Raw genomic sequence first — 27,677 nt, forward strand, 5'->3', positions numbered from 1 at the left:
AACTCGTTCCCTGAGGACCAGGAGCTCCTTTCATCGAGCACACACCCAAGACTTCTGTCCTGTGGGCAGATAGTCATACATGTAACACTCAGTGCAAAATACTGGAAAGCCCCCACCCCCCCTGCTGGCATTCTACCTTCATGATAGCTTTTTTCAGAAATATACAGTCCCCTTTTAAATCCTGTTTATGTGGCTTTCCTTCTGAAGGGTCTACTTACCTTATTGGGAACACAAGGAATCTGGGTTCCTGGTCCTTACAGAGCCCCCAGGCTAAGAGCCACAGGCCAAGAGCCCTTTAGCTCTCTGGCAAGGCTCAGCTTAATAATGCAAAGAGGATGGGGAACACAGCCACGCCTATCAATCAGCAACAATCACCTTTAGCCACTCCTAATCAATCAGCAACAATCACCTTCAGCCCACTCAAACCAAACAAGCAGCAGTTCCCCAGCAACCACAAACTCAGAATTTTCAACAATCACACAGTCACACAAACTCAGCTGCTTAGAAAGCCAAACCTCACCCTTGTAGCACTTCTTCTCTGCTCTCTGTCAGAGCTCTCTGAAATGTGCTCAGCCTCTGGCAAGGTGCAGCTTAATAATACAAAGAGGGTGGGGAACACAGCCACTCCTAATCAATCAGCAACAATCACCTTCAGCCACTCCCAATCAATCAGCAACAATCACCTTCAGCCCACTCAAACCAAACAAACAGCAGTCCCCCAGCAACCACAAACTCAGAATTTTCAACAATCACACAGTCACACAAAGTCAGAAATTCTCAGCAACTTCCCTAGCTGCTTAGAAAGCCAAACCTCACTCTTGTTGCACTTCTTCTCTGCTCTCTCTCAGAGCTCTCTGAAATGTTCTGAATATAACTACATATGCAAAAAGGAGGTTCCAGTGCTGATGAAGTGCATGAGAACAAATTTAGAGTGCATCATAATTACTTAATAAAACTGTTATGAATTGGTGTATCCAGTTCAACACCTGCCAGCCATTTTCTTCGTTGGCAACTAAGGAGGAGCAGGGGACCTTTGAAATGGCAGCAACTATGCCAATCCCCACAATACATCCAGCCTTTTTTCATTGTTGCGATGTTATAACACTATGACATGCACAAAAAGGAAGGTTCCATCGCTAACAACATACATGACACATTTAGCATGCTCCATAATTATTGAATAACGGTGTTACGAATTGTTGTATCTAGGTCGATGTTCACAAATGGAATACTATTTTCATTAGGATTTTGTGGGAAACTTCATCAGCATTTCCTTAGTTGGCAAAGAGGAGCAGGGGACCTTTGAAATGGCAGCAACTATGCTTTCTCCCACAACATATCAGTCTTTTTTTATATAATGTTATGACATAATAACATTACTGCACATGCTCAAGGGAATGGAGTTTCCATCATTGTCAGAGTACATGACGACACAGCAGCACAACCCCTTTTCAAAGGAAGTATAGAATACATGGAGAGGATTGGATCAGAAATCAAGAAAAGGATTCCTGAAATAAATGCCCTTTTGTGGAGCATCAGCTGGGGATTCAACTCGCCAGGAAACAGCAGCAACACTGAAGTGTGGGAAAGGTCTTAGAACTTGTTCTATGGTGGAGAAAATATTACACAAGGATAATGAACCGAGGATTCAAGAGTGGAATAAATGAGACAGAGAAGCATAAGGTTAGATCTAGCTGACTTATTTACTCAGTATCCCCTAGCATCTCCATTCTACAGCTCCTGTCCTACATGGCTTTTGTACATACAGGTCCTGTGATTCTCAGCATAGCTTTTTGGAGTAGTCAAAAATGCATCCTGTATCCAGGAGATACAGGAGGATTTCATTTTGGGTTATTGCACACTGGGCATGTTATACAAACCGCCACAGACCAATTGCAAAGAGGATATCAAAATGATGCGTTCTCTGTTTTCCCCCTACTATTTCTATTAAGCGATAGAAACTGAATTCCAGAGTACTTCCTGAAGCTTAAGAAGCAGCTGTGAGGATTCAGTGACCCAAGACACAGATCAAGATTAAAAAAAAAAACTCCTAGCAGACCTTAATCTCCAAGAAATACCCTGCAGCAGGCTTGTTACTAGAAACAGAACATACACAATGGTGACAAGTAGTTTTTATGATTGACGTATTTACTGTAAATGGACTTGTAAAAAGTTAATGTCTGTTACGGTTAATCCACCAGCCATATTGCATGGGTTATCACTCCAGTCTGAAAATGTCAAATTAATGAGGAGGACAGGATATACTGTACATTCACAATCTCTCTGTATATTATAGGTAGTCTGTTTAGTATCCTGCTTCGATGTGTACAATAGAACTGCTGTGATGGGGGTGCTAAATTGAAGCCATGGGAAGATCTTTGTTCAGGGGGGGCAAAGGGGTCTTCATGGCCATCTTAACCTGGCCCCGTCTTTCAAAGGAGACATAAACCAGCAGTAGATGGGGCTAGAAAGGTGCTAATGGGAAGATGCACTGAAGGGCTATGTAAACAAGATATGTCCCTTCCAGGCAGGCGTTGATAACTTGGAACCCAGTGTGAAAATTATAACATTAAGCAAGTCGAGTCAAGTTTATTACTATCTGAGGTCAGATAGCAACTCTGTGGTGCAGACCCCTTAACATTAAGCAAGGTACAATCACGTGTATATTGAAAATTGCATGGATGTGATCACAGAACATTATCTGTGTATTATGCCATTGTATGGCATAATACATCCAGTACCAACTGGATTTTGCAGGAACAGGGGGAGATCAATTTCATCCCTTTTCATTTCCTGTAGTAAATTATCACATAAAATGGAATAATGCAGTCCTGTAGGGGGAGTGACTTAGTAAGAATGCACAAGCCATTAGTTCAAGTTACTGCATGCAGCAGTTCATACAACAAATATCACCAGTTGTGAAAATATTGGGTGGTATTTCATTGTGTTTAAAATGATGTAAAGGTAGTGAGAAATCCTAGATAGTAATGTTATATCTAACTGTCTGTCTGGAAAAAAAATATCTTCCAACATGGCATCTAAGGCAGCTTAAAATGTTTTAATAAAACAATATATTAAAATCCTGTTAAATGTCAGTATAAAATAGCAGTTTGACAAGAACCCTTTAGGAGGAACACAATAACCTGATTTTTGGATGCATAGGACAATCTGTACACATACAGAGGAACAACTTCTCACTTATTGGCCCTACTCCTGCATACAGGTATCTGCAGGGAGCTCTATGTTGCTTTTTAATGTGTTCTGATCACATGTTTCTCACAGAGTTGTGAGACCGAATGGTGTGACCGAATGTCCGGCGGTATAACCGGATGGGCAGGCTGGGCTCACCAACCTCACCAGCCAAGAGAAGGAAAACTCTAACATCAAACCCGGGCAGATAGAGCTCGTTAGTGTAACACCTACCACCTGGAGTACTCGCTGCCGGCGTCCCGGCTTACTGGGCCATCGCAGATGACCCCAAGGTGAAAGGGTGGAGCCACTACTGTGCACACTGTGCTTCACCTAAAAATTCCTCTGCGCAGGCCTGAAGGGCATATCCACATCCACAACCCACAACACACCAAGTCCTGCAGCAATGGGCAATGGGCGAAACGGCAGGTGGAAGATGCCACTGGAAGCCGCAGTCCCGATCCTGCATGTAGGCGGTTCAGGGTATTGGTCGCCTGATGCTGACCCGGAGACGAAAGTATTTTTCGGCAGCACCCTGAATGACCAAGCAGCCTTATCTAGGGACAGTACTGCTTGCTCCATATGGAGAAGGGCCTAGAAAAGGTGGCCTAAACAAATCTCGTCTCCCCCACCCCAGTTGGCTAGCCGCGGTCAACGGGCATCCTTACTTGCGGTCAAAAAATAACAACAAAGAAAAGGCATGCACCTGCCTTACAAAGTGTGCAAAGACTAAAGCTTGCGTGTTGGAACATCAGAACCATGCTTGACACAGTAGACAGTGGTCGCCCTGAACGACGCTCTGCTCTAGTTGCCCACGAACTTCTCAGGTTGAATATCGACATAGCAGCTCTCAGTGAGGTCCGTTTCCCTGAGGAAGGTGGTCTTCAAGAACATGGTGCTGGCTATACCCTCTACTGGTCAGGTAAGTCAAAGGCTGAGAGCCGCCTTTCTGGCGTTGACTTCATGGTCAGGAACTCCATTGCCTCCAAACTCGAAAACCTGCCATCATGTCCATGCGCCTCCCACTTCAAAACAAGCAGCATGCAACACACGTCAGTGTGTATGCCCCAACCCTTCAAGCAGATCCTGCAGAAAAGAACAAGTTCTATGCTGATCTACGCAACCTCGTACGGAAGACCCCTACAGAGGACAAGGTGATCATCCTTGGCGACTTCAATGCCAGAGTAGGTAAAGACTCGGAAGCCTGGAAAGGAGTACTTGGCAAACATGGCATTGGCAACTGCAATGATAACGGGCGCCTCCTGCTAGAATTCTGCACGGAGCACCAGCTCACCATCACCAACACTATCTTTCAGCAGAAGAACAGCCTGAAGACAACCTGGATGCACCCACGGTCCAAGCACTGGCACCTTATCGACTACATTCTGGTGCACCAGAGAGACCTTCGAGATGTTTTACACACCCAAGTAATGCCCAGTGCGGAATGTCATACGGATCATCGTCTTGTACGTCTTCACTTTAAACCCACACCCAGGAGAAGAGGTATCCCTCAGAGGAAGCTTCAGGTTGGCAGCCTTCAGTCAGCCGAAGTTAAAGCTGTCTTCCAGGCAAAACTCCAGTCAAGAATTGAGGACCCCAGTTGCCCCACAGACCCTTCTCCAGAAGCACTCTGGGAACACCTAAAAACTACCATCCTGTTGATCTCTGAAGAAGTCCTCGGGTTCTCCACAATGAAGAACAAGGACTGGTTTGACGAGAACATTCAAGAGATCCAAGAATTACTAGCGAAAAAGAGATCTGCCTACCAAGCACATCTTGCTCAGCCCTCCTGTCCCGGGAAAAAAGCAATCTTTCACGCTGCATGTAGCAACCTCCAGCGCAAGCTTCGAGACATTCAGAACGAGTGGTGGACCAAGCTTGCAGAGAGAACCCAGCTGTGTGCAAACACTGGTGATTTAAGAGGGTTCTACGAAGCCCTGAAGGCAGTATATGGCCCATCATATCAGGCTCAGAGTCCCTTGCGTAATGCAGACGGCCAAGTGCTCCTCACAGACAAGGCATCCATACTGAACCGGTGGTCGGAGTATTTTCAGGTTCTCTTCAGTCCCAACCGCATAGTTCAAGATTCAGCAATCCACCTCACCCCACTTCAACAAGTGAAAACAGAGTTGGATGAGATCCCCACCCTAGAAGAGACTGTTAAAGCCATCAAGCAACTGAAAAGTGGCAAGGCAGCGGGAGTTGATCGAATCCCACCAGAGATCTGGAAGCATGGGGGCACAGTACTACATAGCACACTTCACAAAGTACTTGTCACCTGCTGGGAACAAGGCAAACTACCACAGGACTTTCACAATGCAATCATCATCACTCTACACAAGAACAAAGGGAAAAAGTCAGACTACTCCAACTACCGGGGGATAACCCTGCTCTCCATCGCAGGCAAAATCCTTGCCAGAATACTCCTGAACAGACTGGTGCCCACCATTGCAGAAGAACTCCTCCCAGAGATCCAGTGCGGCTTCAGAGCTAACAGGAGCACCACCAACATGGTATTTGTTCTCAGGCAGCTCCAAGAGAAATGCAGGGAACAGAACAAGGGTCTATATGTGACTTTTGTCGACCTTACCAAAGCTTTCGATACCGTTAGCAGGAAAGGCCTGTGGCAAATCTTAGAACATTTAGGATGTCCCCCAAGGTTCCTCAGCATGATCATCCAGCTACATGAAGACCAGCGAGGCCAAGTCAGACACTGCAACGACCTCTCGGAGCCCTTCCCAATAGGCACAGGTGTAAAGCAAGGCTGCATTCTTGCGCCAACTCTCTTTATGATCTTCTTTAGCATGATGCTTCAAAGAGCCGCAGTAGATCTAGATGATGACGATGGTGTCTACATCCGCTATCGCACCGATGGCAGCCTGTTCAACCTGAGGCGACTAAAGGCTCACTCCAACACAATGGAAAAACTTATCCGAGAGCTACTGTTTGCTGATGATGCTGCACTCGTCTCCCACTCGGTATCAGCTCTGCAGCATATGACGTCCTGCTTTGCAGAGGCTGCCAAGCTATTCGGCCTAGAAGTTAGTCTGAAGAAGACAGAAGTTCTCCACCAGCCTGCGCCCCAGGAAGATTATCACCCTCCCTGCATCACTGTGGGTGAATCAGTTCTGAAGACAGTCCAGCAGTTCAGCTACCTGGGGTGCATCATCTCCTCAGATGCCAAGATCGACAAGGAAATCGACAACAGGCTGGCAAAGGCAAACCGTGCATTTGTCCGACTGCACAAAAGAGTGTGGAGCAACAAGCATCTGAAAAAAGGCACAAAGATCAATGTTTACAAAGCAGTTGTGATGACAACCCTCATCTACGGCTCCGAATCGTGGGTTTTATACCGTCATCACCTGCGACTCCTTGAGCGCTTTCATCAGCGCTGCCTTCGCACCATCCTCAACATCCACTGGAGTGACTTTGTGACCAACACTGAAGTCCTCAAGAGGGCGGAGGTTACAAGCACCGAAGCACTGCTGTTGAAGACGCAGCTGCGCTGGGCAGGGCATATTTCTAGGATGGAAAACCACCGCCTTCCCAAGATTGCTCTGTATGGCGAACTTTCCACCGGCCATCGAAATAGAGGGGCACTAAAGAAGAGGTACAAGGACTCCTTGAAGAAATCCCTTGGCACCTGTCGCATCAACCATCACCAGTGGTCTGACCTAGCCTCAGATCGCAAAGCATGGAGGCATACCATCCACCAGGCTGTCTCTTCCTTTGAGAATGCACGCATAGCTGGTCTTGAGGACAAAAGGAGATTGAGGAAGAATCGCACTGCTACAGCACCAACCCCAAATCAGACTTTTCCCTGCAGCCACTGTGGCCGGATCTGCCTGTCCCGCATTGGTCTTGTCAGCCACCAGCGAGCCTGCAGCAGACGTGGACTACTGCACCCTTCTTAAATCTTCGTTCACGAAGTCAAGCCGAGAGAGAGAGAGAGATCACATATACAAAACTTTCATATGAATGTTTGTATGTTCCCTGCATAAATTCACCTATATATTTGAATGTTTGTTGCAGAACCAGTGGTTATGATCCCTCATAAGTTTATATATGGTTTAAATACAGCTAAACAGCACTATAACATATCTATGTGAAAAGTTCATCCCAAATCCCTACAATGTATTAGCCCTCCATTTGAGGCATTGTGCCTCTCACCTTCCTGTTCTGAGAGTTCTAGTCAAATTATTATATAACTAAGAATAAGACCCATTGTGAAGAAAAATACAATAGACTCTAGAAAGAGGCTCTGGGTAAGTGCCTCCACCCTTACTGTCTTCCCACCCACCCAAATGAAGGCATTCACTCCCCCCTCTCACCCTTGGTGTCTTCCCACCCATCCCCCTCCAACTACCACGCACCCAAACACCTCTTCCTCTCAACTATCCCTGCACTCCACTACTCCTCCAACCCATGACATTCACTCACTCCCACCCTTGCTGTCTTCCCACCCAACCTGCAGCTGAAACAGATGCTCGTTCGCCCCCATATGTATGTACCCCATGTTTGTGGTGGCTGAAAGTCCTGAAAGTGGCTGGTTTAGAGGGTGGGATCTAGGGCATTGCACCCAACTGATGCCTTACCCCTCCTCAAACCCCACCTTCTCCAGGCTCCACCCCTCAAATCTCCAAGAATTTCCCATCCTGGAGTTGGCAACCCTATCTTCTTCTCAGCCAACCATCAGCCTACTTTATCTGCCCCTCTGACTTCAGCTTTCCATCTCCTCCCCCCTGCGTACAGCCTCTACTTAGAAAAAGGATAGTCTTTCTCCACAGTGAAAACCAAAGCAGCTTACTTCATTCTTCTCTCCTACTTTTGATCTGCACAACAATGCTGTGAGGCTGAAAGGTTAGGGTGAAAGTCTGTGACTGGTCCAAAATCATCCAGTCAGCTTCCACAGCAAGAACATGGGTTGGTAGACCCTGCTTTGAAGCGCTAACTTCGATGCCATACTTTCTGTCAAAGGGGGGCTGCTGCTGTAACAAGTGGCTAGGTCTAGTGTAGCCAATCTCCAGGTGGAGACTGAAGATCTCTGGTATCACAACTGAACTATAGACAACAGATCTCTCTCCCCCTGGAGAAAATAACTGCTTTGGAAGGTGGACTCTACAGCATTATATTCAGTTGAGGCCTCTCCCTTTACTGACAGAACCAAATTTGGTTGCCTAGAAACAGCCACTGCCTAGTAGCTTCCTAGTAGTGGGGCAGTTCTTGTCTGTCCTGGGGCGAGGCTGAGAGGAGAAGGGAGGGACAGGAAAGAGGCAGCCGCCATGGCCTCTGAGGAAATGCTTCCAGCAGGGCCAGAAGTGCATTACCACCTTCGTTCCCTGTCTCTTCGCTGTCTCCCCACAGCTGCTGCTTACTTTCTTTTTCCGAATGCCACAGAGAGTTGGTAGGCAACAGCAGGTGGGTTGACAGAACTTGCATGGCGGTTGACATTCCAGTGGCTGATGGCATGCACACCACAGCCAGTGGGAGAGCCAGAAAGTGCCAACATGCTTGGTGTTTTTATATATATATAGGACTAAGGCCCAATAAAAAATATCAAAGAGAAAATACACTACTTAAAATGTAAAAGAAAACAGTCTATATGGCTTCAAAATGGTAGATTATGAAAGAAGACTTCACTATCCTTTGGGTTTTTTGGACAAAGGAGATACAAAACATTTAATACAGTGAACATTTAATTCAGTAGCAGCACATATCTGGAAACCTTGAAGACCAACCATAAAATGGATAAAGAACATGTTAAAGGGAAGAAGGTCAGGGTTTTTGCTGAAAAGTAAACTAGCAGAATTTTGCAAAGACCAGTGCTGGGAACCATTTTATTATTTTTTCTAATGACCTTATGTGGGGAAGTGGGAGCATACTGATGACACTTGCTGATAACTCCATGTAGGGGAACAGTATAATTAATATAAATGACAATCACAAAATTTTACAGGATGAACTAGGTGACCTGTGAACTCAAGTAACAGAAATGTTAAGATCATCCACTTGGGGACTAACAATAAACATTTTTGCTGTCATCTGGGGATTTATCAGTTGAAAACTGTAGAGAAGTAATAAGAACTAAAGAATATAACAAAATTGCAAGTGTAGTTCCTATAAGCTTGAGCCTGGGAATTTGGTACATACAAAGTACAGGAAACCCTAATTACTATAAAAATCTTCAATCTGGACATTTTAATTGGATTATCCTTTTAAACAGAAAGCTCCAGATATGTCCCAGAATTACAGAACTATATCCAGGCCATTTAGGAAGCTGAAATTTGGCACCTGAATAGCCAAAATACTCTCGTTAATGCAGAAGTCTGAAAAAGATACATTTGTAATATTTACGGATTTGCAAGCCCCATTTCAATCAGGTTCTCAGGAGGATGGAAAACCTTCAGCTGTCACAAGTCTCCACCCCTTTTCCTCATTCCCACAGGGATACCAAAACCAACCTGGTTAGTAACCGTCTCCACCAGCACTCCATACTTGCAGTGTCAGTTTTTAAATTATTTATTTTATTCGACTTATAGCCCACTCTTCCTTCAAAGCAGGAAAGGGTGGGTTGCATCGAAATATCACAATCAAACAGTTAAAACCACATTAAAATTATATAACAGCTAAAATTACAGACTAAACATTCATCTAATTATAACAGATTCAGCCTCAACAGGCTTGGGCACCAGTCCAGGTCCATCAGATCCTACAGTACTAGAATGGAAGCAGGGGAGGCCAATTACAAATGACAACAATATAGTTGCCACAACTCTTGCTTTGCCTTGTACAAGTTAGAGCAGGGGGGATTGATTGTATCTTTGCAATTTTGAGCTATTTTGCACAAGGGGGTGCAGGTTTAACCACTGCAATGCCCCATTACTTTACTTCAGATATCAAGACTGTATTTTAATTTATTTATTTTAGGGAATGGGAACGTCTACAGGTTCCATCCCCAAAGTCTCCAAGCTCCATTCCCAAAGTCCCCAGGCATTTTATGAGTTGGACCTGGCAACCATAATCCAATTATAAATATTTTATTATTTTTAACTCCAGGATCCAGGCCACTTGTAACATCTACTACTTTAAAACGCTTTCTGTAGCAGCAACTCCAACTCCAACTCCTGTTCTCCTGTAGCAGTTCAGCATGCAATTTTTCTCCTGTACTTTATTTTGGGGAGGAAGAGTAGTAGTAGTTCTCTCTGAACTGTGTAAAATCTTAATCTGTGCCAAATCCCTGCTGAAGCCACATTATGACATGACCTACGACTAGAAGTGAGCCAAATATTCATGAGTTCATTTTCTTGTCAGAATTTGCATGTTGGAAGGGACAACCTTTTCTTGAACACCTAAATGAAATCACTCAAAAAATAAAAGCATTCCTCTGCTTTTCATCCAAGTCCTGATCACTAATCAAAGCATTCAGGGCAGCGCAAAAGTAATGAAATGTTGGAGGGCAATCAAAAACACACCAAAAAGTTGAGATGTTTTTCAACAATAGGAATTGTGAAAAAGGAAATCAAAGCCTTTTTCTGGCTCAGCTCTCTCTACAGTTCATTGCTGGCACATGTCATCTGGGCTGTAGAAGATCCTTCATTACAGCAAGGGATTTGATATCATGGCCAGGTGTCTTCCAGCCCAATGATTCTGCTCAGTGTCAAATTACTGAATATGATTCATCTTTCCCTTTCAATTGCAGACTATCTGTATTGAGAACTAAACTACGTCTCACACACCAACCCATGTAATAGTACCCCAATGGCCCATTTATTTATTTGAAAAATGTCTGTGCTGCCTCTCTGGAGACCTACTTTAGACAGCTCACAAAATAAAACAGTACAATAACATCACAAAAAAACAGCATACATTTTAAAACTGAAAAAGCTGCTTTGGGTGATGGATGAATTAGTATATGATAGAAAAGCCACTGAACAGTTAAATGTGTTTCTGCATAGCCAGTAGGCTGGTGCTGAAACAAGCCTTATCAACACTTTACTCCAAACATTAATATCTAAAGCACCAGTATAAGCTAAGAGAAGGGGAACCTAGCTCCTAAAGTTCTTCTTATTGATGTCACCAAACTCTCTATTTCTAACATACTCATTAAAATCCAGTGAAACCATTAACTGGTTTGTTGTAATGTGTCCAGTCCAGGACCACAAATTCAGAGGCAGCTGAAAGCCCCATCCTAGCCTGGAAAACAGGACTTCATCTGGATGGAATGTATGAAGCTTGAGGTTCAGTTCTATAATCCAGTGTTCTGGAAAGGAGCTGTGGGATATTTGGATTTGAGCCCTGACACTGTACAGGAGGGGTTAATTCTTTGCTTTATTTTCCTGACCTACCATCATCCCCAGACTGTGGTTAGCCCCAAACCGAAAAAAAAGGGTATCTTCTGTCCCTACTGGGTCTAATTGCAGGCCAAGGGAAGGGGTTGGTTTGATGGATAAAGCAGTTCAGAGGAAAAGATTAATCATTGCTTTCTTATCCAGAGCCATGGACCAAACTGATTCCCCCCCCTTAAAATAACATATAGTTTGACCCTGAGCCACACACCCCTTTAATTCTGAACTACAAAGCCTTGTTCAATGTACAAACTATAGGAAAGATTCCCATCTTTCTGTCCCTTGAATTTTAGATATCAGTGATGGTCCTTCTTCCTTGAATCTGTGCAGAGCCAGCTGGACTTTCTCTGGGTCCAGAGTCACAGATTCTAAAATTATTTTTGAATAAGTAGTATCTCACTGGTAGGAGACAGGAACAAGAATCAAAGATGACAAGTAGGTTTTCCAGGTCTGTACTGAAAAATACCTGGAGACTTTGGGAGAGGGTGGGTTTTAAGGAGAGGAGGGACCTCAGCATGGTGCAATGCTATAGAGTCCACCCTTCAAAGCAGCCATTTTCTCTAGGGGAGCTGATCTCTGCCAGCTGGAGATCACTTGTAAAAGTGGGAGATCTCCAGGCCTCACCTGGAGACTGGCAACCCTAAAAGTTGCAAAGATTTAGGAGAAAGCCATCTTATTTTCCCTCATTCTAGATTAATTCCTTTTGTTGTCCCTTATTCCAAAAACCAATAAAATATTTTTAAACCATTCAATTTATGATGTAGACACTTGCATTCAAGGAGAAGGGGGCTGGTCAGCTGACTTCCTGTTTCTAAAAAGAAAGAGTAGTCTCAGCTTTGAGGAACAGCAGCACATTTTTCAAAATTACATGTGCTTTCAAATAAGTGTGTGTTTGAATAAGCCCCGCCTTCAAGTGTAAAGGCTAGGGATTAGTGTACTCGTAAATCATTCTCACTGATGAGAGATAAAATAACTTGAATAGGCCTCTTCTGGACAGCAGCTGCAAAAGGGAGAACATATCACTAAAATAATGGGGGAGCACAGCTGATGCTGCAGGAAATGCCAAAGAATATAAACATTTTACACTTGTGAAACGATAATGCTGGCCTACTAGAAAGTATATTTTAATAGAGCCCCAGAAAAATGGAGGGGGGTGTGTGTTTAACTGGAGCAAAGGACATGGAAAGGAGATTTCCCTTAGAAACAACAAGGAATTTCCCAGGTGCAGGATACAGAATGAATAGTGAAGTTTTAGAATTGGAGATCTGCCAAAATGAAAACCAAGAAGAGGACAAAAGATGAAATGCACTAGTTTCCTATTGTACCGATATTAATGCACCGGACAGTAGGGAGTATTGTGTTTCTTTTTGCATAGAAGTACAATTTCAGAAGGATACACATCTATTTCACTTTTTCATTCCTAGTTTCTTGTGTTCAGAGTGGAGTTGGTAGTGATGGGCGAATGCTGGACCCTAGGAGATTACTTCTCTTTCTAGGCAGCAGCAACAGAACTGCCCACCTCCCAAGGATTGTTTCCACCTTTTTTCCTTGCCTGTATAAGAGCAGAAAGAGGTGGTATGCTCAGTGACCCTCCCCATGTCTTGGAACCAGCCCTGCTTAAATTCCCTAGAGTTCATTATAGACCTATTGTGATCTTAGTTTAAAGGAAAGCAAGCTTTGTGTTTGGATTCAGTCAAAAACTGTATTTGGATCACGTTGTTATTAGGGTAATTCAGACTCTGTGCCAGTTACTTCCTTGTCCACTCAACAAATCTGAAAACAGCTGGTGCCAAACAATGAGCAGCTTTTGAGAATGAGACCTTTACTCTTTATAAATAAGCAATAAGGGATCACATAAACGTTTTCTTCAGTTTTTGTTCACAAATCTTAAAATATTTGAGGACATAATAGATAGTTACACGTCCTTTAAAAAGAAATCTTGTTTCAGAAAATGTTGAAAGGACTGAGTTTTTGTTAACATAATGAGAAACTGAATAAAAGGGATCACAGACAATAAAGTGAGTGATAAGACTGGTTTCCAAAGGGTGGATACTTGGCCCTCTCAGAATTTGTGGTCAGCTTGATGGTGGACTGAAAAAGATTGCAACAAGTTTATTTATGTATTTATTTATTTATTTATTGCTTTCCATTTATATCCCGCCCTCTCCGGAAGCGGACTCAGGGTGGCTCACAACATCATAAAATACAATCAATCGATAAAACATATAAAACCATAATTTACATATATCAACTTTAAAACCATTATATGGCGCTATTTCAGTACAATATAGGCGGTATTGAATTCTCGACTGTGATTGCCAGCATTCTGTAAGATGTCCGGCGGCAGCCCTTTTTCAAACCGCAAAAGCCTGTTTAAATAATTCGGTCTTACAGGCCCTGCGGAACGCAGACAAATCCCGCAGGGCCCTTATGGCTTCTGGAAGGGTGTTCCAAAGTTCTGGTGCTGCCACCGAAAAAGGTCTAGATTTTCCAGGGTACAGTCAGACTGGCCACCCATCAATAGATAGAGCTGGGTGTCATCCGCATATTGATGGCAACCCAGTCCATACCTCCTGACAATCTGGGCAAGGGGGCGCATATAGATATTAAATAGCATCGGGGATAGGACTGCTCCCTGCGGCACCCCACAACTAAGAGAGTGCCTCTGGGATGCTTCCTTCCCTATCACCACCCTTTGTCCCCGATCTTGGAGAAAGGAGGTCAGCCACTGTAAGGCAGATCCCTGAATCCCCACATCGGCAAGGCGGCTAGTCAGTAGCTGATGGTCAACCGTGTCAAAAGCGGCTGACAGATCTAATAACAACAGCACCGCAGAGCCGCCCTGATCCAGCTGTCGCATGAGGTCATCTATGAGAGTGACCAGAACTGTCTCCGTCCTGTGACCTGGCCGAAAGCCGGACTGGAATGGATCCAGTGCGGAAGTGTCCTCCGACATGACTGAGCCCATCTCGGAGGAGCAGCTACGGTGAAGTGAAGAAGATGCGGCAGCGCAGCGGCGTCGCCCGCTCCACTCCGCCTCTGAGGTGAAATCAGAGAAGGGGAGGGTGGAGGCAGGCCAGGAGCATAGCGAGCCACGAGTCCGGGTCCTAGAAGGACCCAGATTCGCAGCTTGCCACGCTCCTGGCCTGCCTCCACCTTCCCCTTCTCTGATTTTACCTCAGAGGCGGAGCAGGCGATGCCGCTGCGCTGCTGCCGCCTCTTCTCCGCTTCACCTTAGTTGCTCCTCCGAGATGGGCATCTTGGAGGAGCAGCTACGGTGAAGCGGAGAAGAGGTGGAAGAGGCAGCAGCGCAGCGGCGTCGCCTGCTCCAAGATGGGGCGGCTTGCCACGCTCCTTGGCGCTGTTTTCCCCCTCCCCCGCTTCCATTTTTTTGGGGAGCGGGGGGAAGAGGCTGCAAAACCTGGGGTCCCCCGCCAGGGCGGGAGGGTTGGGAAGCCTATTCAGAAGCTAAGCGTCTTTGAATGTGGAAGTTCCCCTTAGTCACTATGACTAGTCGCCACTAATAGACTTATTCTCCATGAATCTATCTAATCCCCTTTTAAAGCTGTTTATCTTCTAGCAGCAAATTCCACATTTATTTATTTGTTTGTTTGGTTGGTTCATTTATATTCCGCTCTATCCCAAATGGGTTGAGGGCGGATCACATACAGATAAAATCAAACAGATACAGTGCAATAAAACCAATAAATCAGTAAAATCAATAAATACTGTTAAAACAACGACGTAACCCAATACAGTATGATATAGGCAGTGGGCTCGAAGTACAGGTTAGGGTAGAGTTAGCGGCCCAAATACCATAGTTCCGACCACTGTAGGGGGAAATACATTTTAATCACTCCTTGTGTAAAGTATTGTTTAGAGGATTTGAATTGTGTTTTCCAGAGGAAAAATCACCACTACTCTCTTTCTGTCAATGTGTCCTTTGAAGTAAAGAAAATGCCATACCGAGTTCAGCCAACAGGACTCCTTGAAGAAAATATAGCGGTAAGCAACACAGAAAATAATTAACATGCTGATACAGAACATGTACATTGTTTAAGCCTGTTTCGGCCACTGTTGGTTAAGATATTTATAGACAGGAAATCAGGAATAAATGTTTCCCTGTGTTTCTAGTGCAAATTTATCCTCTGAAAACTATTTAAAAGATATTTATCTGTGGGAAAATTTAAAATAGGCTTAATGGTTGTATATCTTTTGTAATGATGCTCAGGTGCTCAGAAAGAGAAAAAGACAATTCCAGCTATAATAGATTAGGGAGTTTTTGGGATTATTTGCAGAGCTAGGTCTGCTAACCTCCATTATTTTGCTTGGAAGCAGAACATCTATGACTGTGCACTGCTGTTTACGTCAAGAGTAGCCTCTGTGAAATGCAGGGTTACTTCAAGGAAAAGCTTGAGACTGCAGCCCTACTCCCTAGGCCTCTGTGATTTATTTGTTTGGTATTCATTCTAAAGATAGTTTCCATGATAGAAATCCCCTTTCCTGTTTCTGTTAGGAGGAAGGGGTCTTGGAAGTTCAAGTCTTCCTGTGTTCACAGCTTCTGGCTTGCAACCTTTCTAGACAACAAGCTTTCCTTCTCCTGGGTTTTCTTTAGTGTTTTGTGTCTGATTGATGAAAGCCCATTCCAAAACTGAGCCAATTAGCTTAAACCTTCTGCATACATGCTTCTGCCACAATAAAAGCTGGCTCAGGCAGGTGAGTGCAGCACCTTGCCAAAGTGGTATACCCCTCCCCCCCAAATCTCTTGATATGAGCAAGTATTCTGAAGGGAAGCTATTTCAACATACTGGATTAGGGTTGCCAATCCCCAGGTGGGGGCAGGGGATCCCCCAGTTTGGAGGCCCTCCCCCCGCTTCAGGGTCATCAGAAAGTGGGGGGAGAGGAGGGAAATGTCGGCTGGGAACTCTGTTATTCCCTATGGAGATTTATTCCCATAGAAAATAATGGAGAATTGATCCGCGGGTATCTGAGGCTCTGAGGGGGGCTGTTTTTTTGAGATAGAGGCACCAAATTTTCTGTACAGCATCTAGTACCTCTCCCCAAAATATCCCCCAAGTTTCAAAATGATTGGACCAGGGGGTCCAATTCTATGGACCCCAAAAGAAGGCGCCCCTATCCTTCATTATTTCCTATGGAAGGAAGGCATTGAAAAGGTGTGCCGTCCCTTTAAATGTGATGGCCAGAACTCCCTTTGGAGTTCAATTATGCTTGTCACACCCTTGATCTTGGCTCCACCCCCAAAGTCCCCAGATATTTCTTAAATGGACTTGCCTATCCTTGATTAAGTCTGTATTATTATTTTCATTGTTATTTTAAAAGCATTCTTGGTTGCATATAATGGACATAGGAGGTTGCAGCCTAAATATGGGAAATTATTGTAGTGGTGGTATTGTTTTCAACCCACTTTATAGATTTAGATTGCTGTTTTCTATGACAAAATGGCCTTCTGTTGCAGAAAAATAGTCTCTGCTTATGTCTTCCTGCATATATACCTCCTATGTATATTACAGGCCATAGATCTCTAACAAAGCGTATAGTTGTATTTATAAGCAACTCCCCTCATTTCTAGAATGTGCTGTGACTGTCAGAAGAGGAACAGCTCTTGGTGTACTTGTTTTGTTTTCTTATGAAATGGCTGCTTCTCAGACAGTGAGTATTAACAGTAACCAAAGAGTCAGGTGGTATATTTCCTGACAACATGATAACAGTCTCAAGAAATTAAGTTCCACTGTATACATTTACTCTTGTTAGGGTCTTTTTCCCCCCTTTGATTTAATGTGGACAGCTGTTTGTCTGAAACAGCCTGAAGAAAGCCTCCAAAATTGCCACCAATTTCAGCTCCTTTGGCAGCAACATCTTGAAAGGGAAAAAACCCCACAAAGGCTTATCTACCTTATGTGGGTGATTGGGTAGATCTATGAACAGATCTGGGATGAAACAGGATGTGTTTTGAATAGTTATGACTGACAATAGGCATGTGGGAGCGGACATGAGGAAGGCTTAAAGTAGTTCACTTCCTGGTGTCACCAGCAACCACTAGTCAACACATTAGGTAGAACAATATGAGCAATATTCCACCAAGGTGCCCCTCACATGAAGATCAGTTGTTCAAGTCACTATGGGTGCAACTTGAAAATAAATGTATGAATTGATGATATAAAACTCAAGATCCTATAATTTAATTTAAATATTACTTAAATTCTTTAAAACCTTTGTTTCAAATTGAATCTTGTGATAAAGAATATAATTGTATTCTTTTTTTTTTTTGCCACTGTGTGACACAGAGTGTTGGACTGGATGGGCCATTGGCCTGATCCAACATGGCTTCTCTTATGTTTTTATGTTCTTAAGTATGTACTGTGTTCTCATCTATATGCTGTGTTTTTGTATAACCAAACTAAATAACATCATGGAGAAAGTACTGGAAGATGGAGAAGATGTTCAGCCAATAAACAGGCTTTTTTTGGTCTGTTTTTCTTTGATGCTTATTATATAGAAATGATTTACCTGTTGTCTGGAAAATATAATGTTTCAATCCTTAATATACATTGCTTATTCACAGAGTTTCAAAGATAGCACAGTAAAAGATAAATTCTGGTTTTTCTTCTGTTTCCTTGCTGCATGTGTTTCATAATAGAAACACATGTCTCAAAATGGCTGCTACAGGCAGGCTCCATCTGTACTGGAGTGCTCTGCCACAGGTGATTGCCTGCTGTTCTCAACAAGTCTCAGATGATATACCAAATGATCAGATAAGCAGTTTTACAGTATTCCTAGAGAATGAAGCATATTATTCTGTGGAGTTGATTTACTGCCAGATGCCCAAAACATCAACTGTAAATACTTGGGAGATTATAGTGCTTTCATGTCTTCTCAGATCTGTCTATGGAGGTGGAGCCTTGCCAAATCTACAGCCTGATGTGTTGTAGGCATAACATTCTTTTGGAGTCTTTGCTAGCAATACTTTTCATTTTCGCTTCTCCTGAAGTTGATCAGTGAGGGTTACAGAGAGGGTTGCCAAGTCCAATTCAAGAAATATCTGGGGACTTTGGGGGTGGAGCCAGGAGACATTGGGGCAGAGCCAGGAGCAAGGGTGTGACAAACATAATTGAACTCCAAGGGAGTTCTGGCCATCACATTTAAAGGGACAGCATGCCTTTTTAAATGCCTTCCCTCCATAGGAAATAATGAAGGATAGGGGCACTTTCTTTTGGGGCTCATAGAATTGGACCCCCTAGTCCAATCGTTTTGAAACTTGGGGGGTACTTTGGGGAGAGGCACTAGATGCTATACTGAAATTTTGGTGCCGCTATCTCAAAAACAGCCCCCCCCCCAGAGCCATTGATACCTCCAGATCAATTCTCCATTATACCCTATGAGAATCAATCTCCACATAGGGAATAATGACGTGCCCAGCAGACATTTCCCTCCCCTTCCCCCCACTTTTCTGGTGACTCTGAAGCGAGGGATTGGCATCTCTACTCACAAGTCGCTGCCAACTTCTTCAAAGTAACACAGACACACCATCCCAAGAGGAAGCCTTTCCAATCGGAGACTGAAGCCTCCGGAGGTGGAAAGTCACATGATGACTGTGGGGGTGGTGCTTACCCCCCATCGGCCAGCTGACTGGGGGCAGGAAGGAGCCTGAGAAAGCGGGAGAACCCCCGCTGGGACCTGGGAATTGGCAAGCCTAGTTGCAGACAATGCCTTATTTAAAACATTAACAATTTACATAGAGAATCTGGAAGACCATTTAAAAAACAAACAAAACTAACCCAAGTTCAGAAATTGCCACTGCAAGGTTGTTGCCCTGAAATACATGAACAAATGCCAGTGTTTCAGCAGGGCATTTTTCTTATCTTGGGACCCTCACGAGGCACCATTACGCTGTGAAACAATCAGTTCCACCCACTACAGAAAACAACCCTGCTATTGTTGGCATGAACATTTGATGAAGCAAAGATGATGAGTCAAGAGGCAAGAACCCCCATCTTGTCAAAAGTTGCTGACTTTCCCTGTAATCATCCGTATAAGATAAATGAATAAAAAATGAACAAGAATTCCAAGGCCTTATCCCACAGTGAGAGAATAAGAATAGTTTTGCGGGATCAGATTATTAAAGGTCCACAAAAGCATTTATCTAACAATGACAACCATATCTTTGATAAAGTTTACAAATTTACATTAAGATTGCTCCCCTGTCCTGTTCAGATACTCACAGAGGTTCCATTTAACTATTGAGAAATAAGAGGTCATGTGACGAAGCCACACATCAGTGAAGTCTGTGCTATCCAGCATATACCTTACCTTTGGGTAATGATTCGGAAGGAATGTACTGTCATGCTTGTCTCTATTTAATTAAATTATTCCTGTACTGGTATGGCTAAATGCCCTTGAGACAATGTACAAAATAAATAATTAAAGAAAAGATGTTCAGGATTTTGTTCTTTTAAAAAATTGTTCTAGGGTTGCCAGGTCTTTGTTGGAAAATACCTGGAGACTTTGGAGGTGGATCCAGGAGGGGAGGGGCCTCAGCACGGTACAATGCCATAGAGTCAGTCCACCCTTTAAAGCAGCCATTTTTTCAGTTGTAAAAGCAGGAGATCTCCAGGCCCCACCTGAAGGCTGGCAACCCTAAAACAATGCAAAAACAACAGCAATAAAATTCTTTAAAAGCTAGCTTAAAAGCTAGAGAGAAGGGTGCTCCAAAGAGTGACGAGAAGAGCACAAAAGATTTGTGGATGTTCTCTCCCCTCATTGGTGGATCTGTATAATATGGCATGTAAAAGGAAGATACAAATGATCCTAAGGGACCATACACATCTGGGCCATTTGCTTTTTGAGATCTTACCGTCAGGTAGACGATATAGAGTGTTGAAGGCTAGGACAAACAGATTTAAGGACAGTTTCTATCCAAGTGCTGTGGTTAGGTTAAATGCAGGGTTATGAAGGATTATCTGTTTTAGATGTATTTAATGGTTTAAATGGTTTTAATGGTTTTATGAATGTTTAATGGTTTTATGAATGTTTATTTAAGGGTTTAAATGGTTTTAATGGTTTTATGAATGTTTATCCGTTTTAGATGTATTTAAATGGTTTTAATGGTTTAAATGGTTTAATGGTTTCAGATGTATTTAAATGGTTTATGAATATGTGTGTTTGATGTGTTGGTATGTTTGTGGAAGAGCACCTCATTTCGTTGCTCTCTTTTTGTTGAGAACAATGACAATAAATTCATCTATCTATCTATCTATCTTACCTTTGCTGGGAGGAGGTGTCAAACTTTGTCTTAAAACATCAGAATATAGTGCAGCAGATGAAAGCCACAAACTGTATGAAACAGAAAAATGATATAAAGCTAAAAAAAAAAGGACTGTTCACCAAATGCCCAGGAAATTAAAATTGTCTTCACCTGACACCTAAAAGAAGGTGTTAAGGGTTAGCAATAGGAAGGGAATTTCACAGAACTCTAATGGCAGCACCACTGCCAGAATAACACAGTCTTTTCAAACTGCTATCAGTGAATGAGGTCATAGGCAAAAGGATCTCTGAAACAGATCATATCAGTTGGTCAGATTCATATGCCAAGTATGTTCTGTGAGCACATGGGTTTATGACTGAATCCTGATCCAAGGAGTTCCAAAATTAATAATAGTTCCCAGTATCATTAGAGGACTTTTAAGAAATTACCATTTGTGGAAAGATGCAGGGTGAGAAATACCACGCTGCTCAGAAGGTAAAGGTTTAACTAAGTATTGAATTTCCACTGATTTTAGCAGGAAGTTAAATACATTATTTTCTTTTAATTGTGCTGTTGTATATATTATTAAACAAATATTTGGATGGAGAAGAAAAAATTATTTGAAAGTGTAATTGGTAATATGTACAGTACCACTGGCAAAGAGTGTGGACATTTGGAGGTTTAAATGTGCCATATTGTAATTGAAGCATCTATAAAATTGATGTTCAGGCATATTTATCTTAACTATGCTTTGTGCTTTGTATGAAGTATATTTATACAAGGGAGTCATAATATACAAACACCCATGTCAATATTAATTATGAGTCTAGGCTCAAGGAAGCTTTTAAATACTGCTTTGGGCCCCTTTTCAAAATATGAAAAAAGGTAAACATTTGTTTGAGAGTAATATGGAGGATTATTAAAGAGTGATGTATGGTATTTCAACCAGTGTAAAACAAGAATAATTAAATATCAGAGGAAGGGCACATTAATGTCCATAATAAAAAGAATAATAATTTAATAATTTTTAATTTGTATTCCGCCCTCCCCGCCGAAGCAGGCTCAGGGCGGCTACAACCACAAGAACAGTTCTTTTACTGTTAATTCAAAGCTATTTTAAATCTAAATTGGAAGACAATAATTCTGTTGCTATTTTACTCAGTATTATGTAAACAGAGGCCAAGTGTTCTTTTATCAGGAAAATAATGTGGTTCAGCTGATTGTGATCAAGGTCTTTTTTGAAAAATGCAGAATTATGGAGAAGGATCCTATCTTTAAACTTGTCCAAGGTCTCTTGTGGGTCCATAGCATCTCTTCTTTCAACTGCCACCAATTATTCTACAACCATTTTTTCAGCCACTTTAGTGTCACCAACTCTGGGTAGAGAGACTCCTGGAGAACTGAAGGTGAAGCCTGGGAAGGGCTGGGGTTGGGGAGGAAAGGGACTTCAGCAGGGTATAAAGCTGTCACTTTCTCAAGGGAATTGATCTCTGTCATCTGGAGATTAGCTGTAATATTAGGCTATCTCCAGGCCCCATCAAGAGGTTGACACTTGTCCCTACAGTGAACCAAAGCTTTGTGAAATAAGTTCTCACCCCCATCCTTCAGCAGTTTATCCTGTGGATTAAAAGAAGCATCAACATTCCATTGATCTACCATAGTTTTCTATCAACTGCAGTTCCCCCATTAAGTCCTATTGATCCACTACTTTCCCCCAGTTGTATATCATGACTCTTTCTTAACTTGATAAAAGAACATGCAGGCTGTATTCTTTGTTCAGCATAAGGAGCTCTGTACAGGGAAGCCAAAACTTGTCAGAAGTGCTTTCCAAAAACATTAAATGTGTACAAAAATTCCACATCCGCATAACTGGCCACCTTAGATAAAACGGGAGAGGTGAAGGACGATTTTCATTGTTTGTTTTTTAAAAAATCCTCTTTTGTTGTAATTAAAGAACAGACAATAAAAAAGAAGAATGGTTAACTGGCTCTAGGCTCTCAACACAGTATTAAAGTTAAAAACACATGGGAAATACAGGAGCCTTCCAAGCTGAAGAACACACACCTACTTGGAGTAGTAAATAAAAACCTTTTTGGGATAACATCTGGTCTGCTTTATAAGTAGACTTGCAAAAGAAAACAAATCAAAAAAGACAAAGGGCAGGCACCTCTAGACTCACTCCCTTTCTTGATTCATCTGTATGCTTGTAATAGCCAGGTGCTTCCACGCTTTCCATCTATGAAGGTGTCTTTGTACATGAAATACCAGGAGGCCTCAAACACAGTTTTGTAGAGTTTTTGTTAGATAGATAAAGAAGGCAGCATCATTTTGTAATCCATATTGTTGATTTGTTTTTTAAATGATGTTTCTAGTCCTTGTAGTAATGAAGAAAAACTTTTTAGTTTGTTATTTAACTTATATCCTGCCATACCCTACAAGTGGGCTCAGGGCAGCTTTCAACATAGTAAGATCACACAAAACTAATAAAATCCAATAATTAAACAATTAATTTAAAAGAAGACGGCACTAAAATACTAATAACCTAAACCTCCTTCAACATTTCACAGGTGATGATAAGGAGCCTGAATTGTAGTAGTTTTTAATCAGATGGTCATGGTACCCTGCTGTACAGCAATGCCCCATAAATAATAAGCAGTATCTGGGCTCTGGACAGGTACAAAAAAGCAGAAAATACTTGAAAGTGCATAGAGGAATCACTGATCATCGTAAAGCCCAAGATATGTTTATTTGGGAGATGTGTACCCTGCTGTTGTATTACAAGATGGCTGTTCAAAAGAAGCCACACAGAAGGACCAGATTCAATCCCGGCTCATCCGTGAAGATCGTTGCATAGGTGGCTTTAGAGAGATCACCGTCTCTCAACCTAATGTGTCTTGTAAAGCTGTTGCTGAGAAGTTTGCCATATTCTGTACGTTGAAAGGAAAAACTCTAAGAAAACATTTTATTATTTAAAATAATTGTACTGCTACAGGCAGAATATCCAGCATCCATGGCATGTAGCACCCTTGAATGTTGTCTCTTCCCAGTGTTGCACACCTATTATTTCACTTTTTAACCACTGTGCAACCATCCATTCTTTTCAAACTTATTTCACCCATGGTATACTCAAGGCTATGTTGTACAGTTTTGTTTCAAAGTATGCACCATTGTCTGGCTTGCATTATATGAACACTGATTGCAGGCTTTATTATTTGACAGATTTCAGATTTTGTAGCATGAAATACTAGACTCCCCTGTAACACTAGAATAAAATGGATGCAAGTAAAATTATTTACAGATTCCTAAATCTGTGGCAATGAAAAACCTTTCTGGTACATAGATCCAGATATATCTACCTTACCCTATCTCTTTTTGGGACTCTGCACATCCTATTGTATTTACTTGTGTGATATCATGTGTGATAATTGGTTCCTTCCACGGTTAGAGGGTGCCATTGATTCCTATGAAAGAAAGTCAAGGGAAACACAGCTGGGGCCGTAGTAGAGGTGAAGGCAAAGCCCTCCCCACCACCCCTGCTCAAGATGTGTTGGCCCCCAGGGACACCTCTATCTCTATTCATGATTTCCTTGCAGTTCGTGCCTTAAATCTTTGGGAGATACTGACTTCTGGGGGACAGGATTACATAGAATTGTTTTTAAAAGAGCTGCCAGCATGCCTGGAGCTATGGAAGGATAAAGATTGGTTGAGATTTTTGAACTCTCACAACGAAGAGAAAGAAATCCTGGGATCTTTTTTTCTAGTTCAGGAAGTCCCAGAGGTTGTAATATCTGCAGTATCAACATCCTGAGACCATCTGCACTACTTCATTCTTTCAATTCTCTGTGTGACTGAGTAATCTCCACAAATAGAACTCCTGACCTTTTTCTCATTCATGCTGCCCTTATATTTTCAAGCCAGCTACAGCCTTTTTAACAGTGACAAGGAACCATTCAAAAACATCTATTAACTAGCTAAAATGAGCTTCTTCTGTTGTTGTGCTTGGGCCTGAGAAGTCTTTACAGCTCATTGATGCCCAAAAAGGCAGTGGAAGAGAGCACATGTTTCATCCCCATTTATAGACCATAGACGATGGTGCGTTGAGGAGGGGAAAGTCCTTGCGAGCTGAATTGCCATCTCATTGAATTAGGAACTGAGATTATTATTACTATTATTAGACCCTAGTTAAAGAAAACTGGGTGTGTTTCACTTTCAGATTTAAATTGTGCATTTTTTCCTTACATTAAAACCTGCTGTGTGGATGCAGTCAAAATGCAACAGGCCACCAACCTCCATTGGCTACAGCCAGGTCATGACTTGGTAAATAAGCAGCACTGGGCAACGTACATGTTGCAGTTGCTTTTGCACCTGAAGAGCTGTGAAACTAAATTTTGTGATAACCAGAGAAGGCTCAAATTTTCCAGTATCATGGAGAGGTACTTAAACACAGAATCACCCACAGAGCAAGGAAGGCTAGGAATTGGGCTGCAGACAGATGAGGATGCAAATACTCACCTCTGCTTGCTTGCCAGTAGCAGAACCAAGTGCAATGGGACTTTCATCCACACACCCCGTCTCCATAACACTCATTAACATCCCTGTCTCCATAACGCTTCTGCCCCAACCATTACACCTGTGCAAAAGGACATGTACAATGGTGATTTTTATCCCAGGAAATTCCCCTTTTCTTCATCTTTTCTTCTCTAATAAGCTACACTGTAATGCTACAGCATGACTCAACAGAGAAATGAGGGAAAGCCCTTCATAAGGGCTCCTAAGGCCATAGTGCATGACTGTGAGCTGTCGTGTACTATTTTGAACTTACAGTAACTCTGCATGCCCTACCAGTGGTGGCTTTCATCGGAGCAGCCAGAGAGTTCCCCCCATTAGAACCAGAGAAAAACTGGTTGTTGTTTTTCCTCTGGATTAAAAGGGAAAGTCATAGGGACACCATGAGTCATATTTGGAATGATCACGATCTCATGGGCATTCCTAAAAAATCTAGGAGCTTCCTGCATTCCATCCAGGAAAATCCCTGTGTTGAAGCAGCCATGAAAAACCAGAATGGGCAAGAACCAAGGAATAGCATAAAATTTCCTAAGTTGGCACGGAATCTTGGTGACGTGCTTTTTCACTTGATAGTTAAATCAGAGCTGATTTAGATAACAAGTATATGCAGATGTGAGCCTCACTAATGCTTTTGGATATCCTCTAAAGCAAAATTGCTGGTAATGCAAATCTCACTTGTGATGAAATACCTGCATGCCAATGTTGTTAACAAAATTCTCAGAAACTATATTTACAGTGTCCATTTCTACAATTTAATGTATGAATAGGCCTTCAGAGTTCATATTCTAGTTAACACACCATTAATCTAAATGGACAGTACTGGAGACCAGCACTATTATAAACCTCAGACAGATGGAAGTTGGATATTTATTATGTAAAGCTGCAGTACGAGAGTTCCAAAATGTTGGAAAACATGCTAGGTTGAAAAATTATATAATTTCTCTTTGCTGGAAAAGGTATAATCTTCCTCTCCAGAGCCCCACAAAGCCAAAACTTAAGTGTTTTTCAAAGACTTTATAAAATCTATTTATTTGGGCAGGTTTTTGTGGTCAGGTTTAAGCCATAATATGTGAGATGCTGTTAATACATTTTATATTTCTGTTGAATTTTAAGTTGTTTTTATAGATAATATGTCCTAAAATACTGTTACATGCCATCTTACAAGAACACTGGCCCCTAAAATGACATTGAATGTTTTTTAAAGAATTCAGATCTAATATCATTAAGTGTTATTCCTGTAACAGAAAGATGATGAGTTATGTCTTGCTGAGGGCCTCTTGCCCAAATGCTATAAAGGTATGTAGCTGTGTCAGCAGAAGTCTGGGACCGCAATGCCTAATGTGAGTTGGAAGTGAAATTGAGGCTTGCTTATGCCATTATCCTGAGTAGTTCCAATTTATTTGGTTTACGGCATAATGTAAACTTAAACCAGTTTAAGTCTCCTGTTCTTCCCCATAGAAATTCTACGTACTGTGGCTTTGATATACTGTATTCAAGTAGAGAAATATGATCCAGAATTTGCATATTTCAAAAAAAGTATTTAAAGTGGTGTTTTTAAATATGAATCCACCTTTCAAAAGTGAAAGAAAGTACATGTATTTTGTGTTTGTTTATCCCTATTCAGGCATAGAGTATTAAGTGAGAAACTGCCAAGAGGCTTTATTTAAATTAGAGACCCCTAGTCTTTTCGCAAATATCAGTTCTCAAGATACCCATGAGACATAAGGAGGATTCTCTTCTGTTACAGTGTTTTTTACATACAACAGTCCTCTTGTCTCTGGTATTCTCTGTGTGGATATTATCAAACAAAAGTCCACTGGCACCTTAAAGACTAAAGATTAATTCTGGCATCATCATCTGAGAGTCAGAACACTTAGCTGAACATATTAACGTCTGTAAAACATAGATGACATTAAGCAATTAGTACCCATAGTAAGTGAGAAATAAAAATTCTTGTACAAACTTAGAAGGATAATATCAAATGTTAACATGCAGATTCTTGGTGGGACTTTTATAAGGTACTTTTAAGGTTGTTTTAAATGACTAAAATGTTCTGGTCCATGACTGTAAGGACCAATGAAACTGAAGGATAATAATATTGAACTAATTTATGACTCCTAATTCTGCACAATCATGTTGGGCTCTCCCTTTGAAAGTCTTCTGTAGGAGAATAGTAACTTTTAGAATAGCAACAGAATGCCTTGGAAAATTGAAATGTTCACTCACTGGTTTTTCAAAATGGCGATTTTAATGTCTGATTAGTGTCTGTCTATTAATTCTTTTTTTATTGGGGACTAACCTGTTCATCCATTGTA

The 27,677-nt window shown here is 42.1% G+C and overlaps 1 protein-coding gene across 1 annotated transcript in view; it reads left to right on the forward strand.

The window, feature by feature from the left end:
- The window catches only part of ITGA8 (integrin subunit alpha 8), a 163,767-nt gene that overhangs the window by 130,899 nt on the left and 5,191 nt on the right, over nucleotides 1-27,677 (forward strand). Inside the window, exon 28 of the mRNA XM_060248426.1 lies at nucleotides 15,438-15,539. Coding sequence (XP_060104409.1) covers nucleotides 15,438-15,539 — 102 coding nt within the window. The remainder of the gene's footprint in view (nucleotides 1-15,437; nucleotides 15,540-27,677) is intronic.

Source organism: Heteronotia binoei, chromosome 10 (assembly GCF_032191835.1).
Source record: "Heteronotia binoei isolate CCM8104 ecotype False Entrance Well chromosome 10, APGP_CSIRO_Hbin_v1, whole genome shotgun sequence".
Taxonomy (NCBI): Eukaryota; Metazoa; Chordata; class Lepidosauria; order Squamata; family Gekkonidae; genus Heteronotia; species Heteronotia binoei.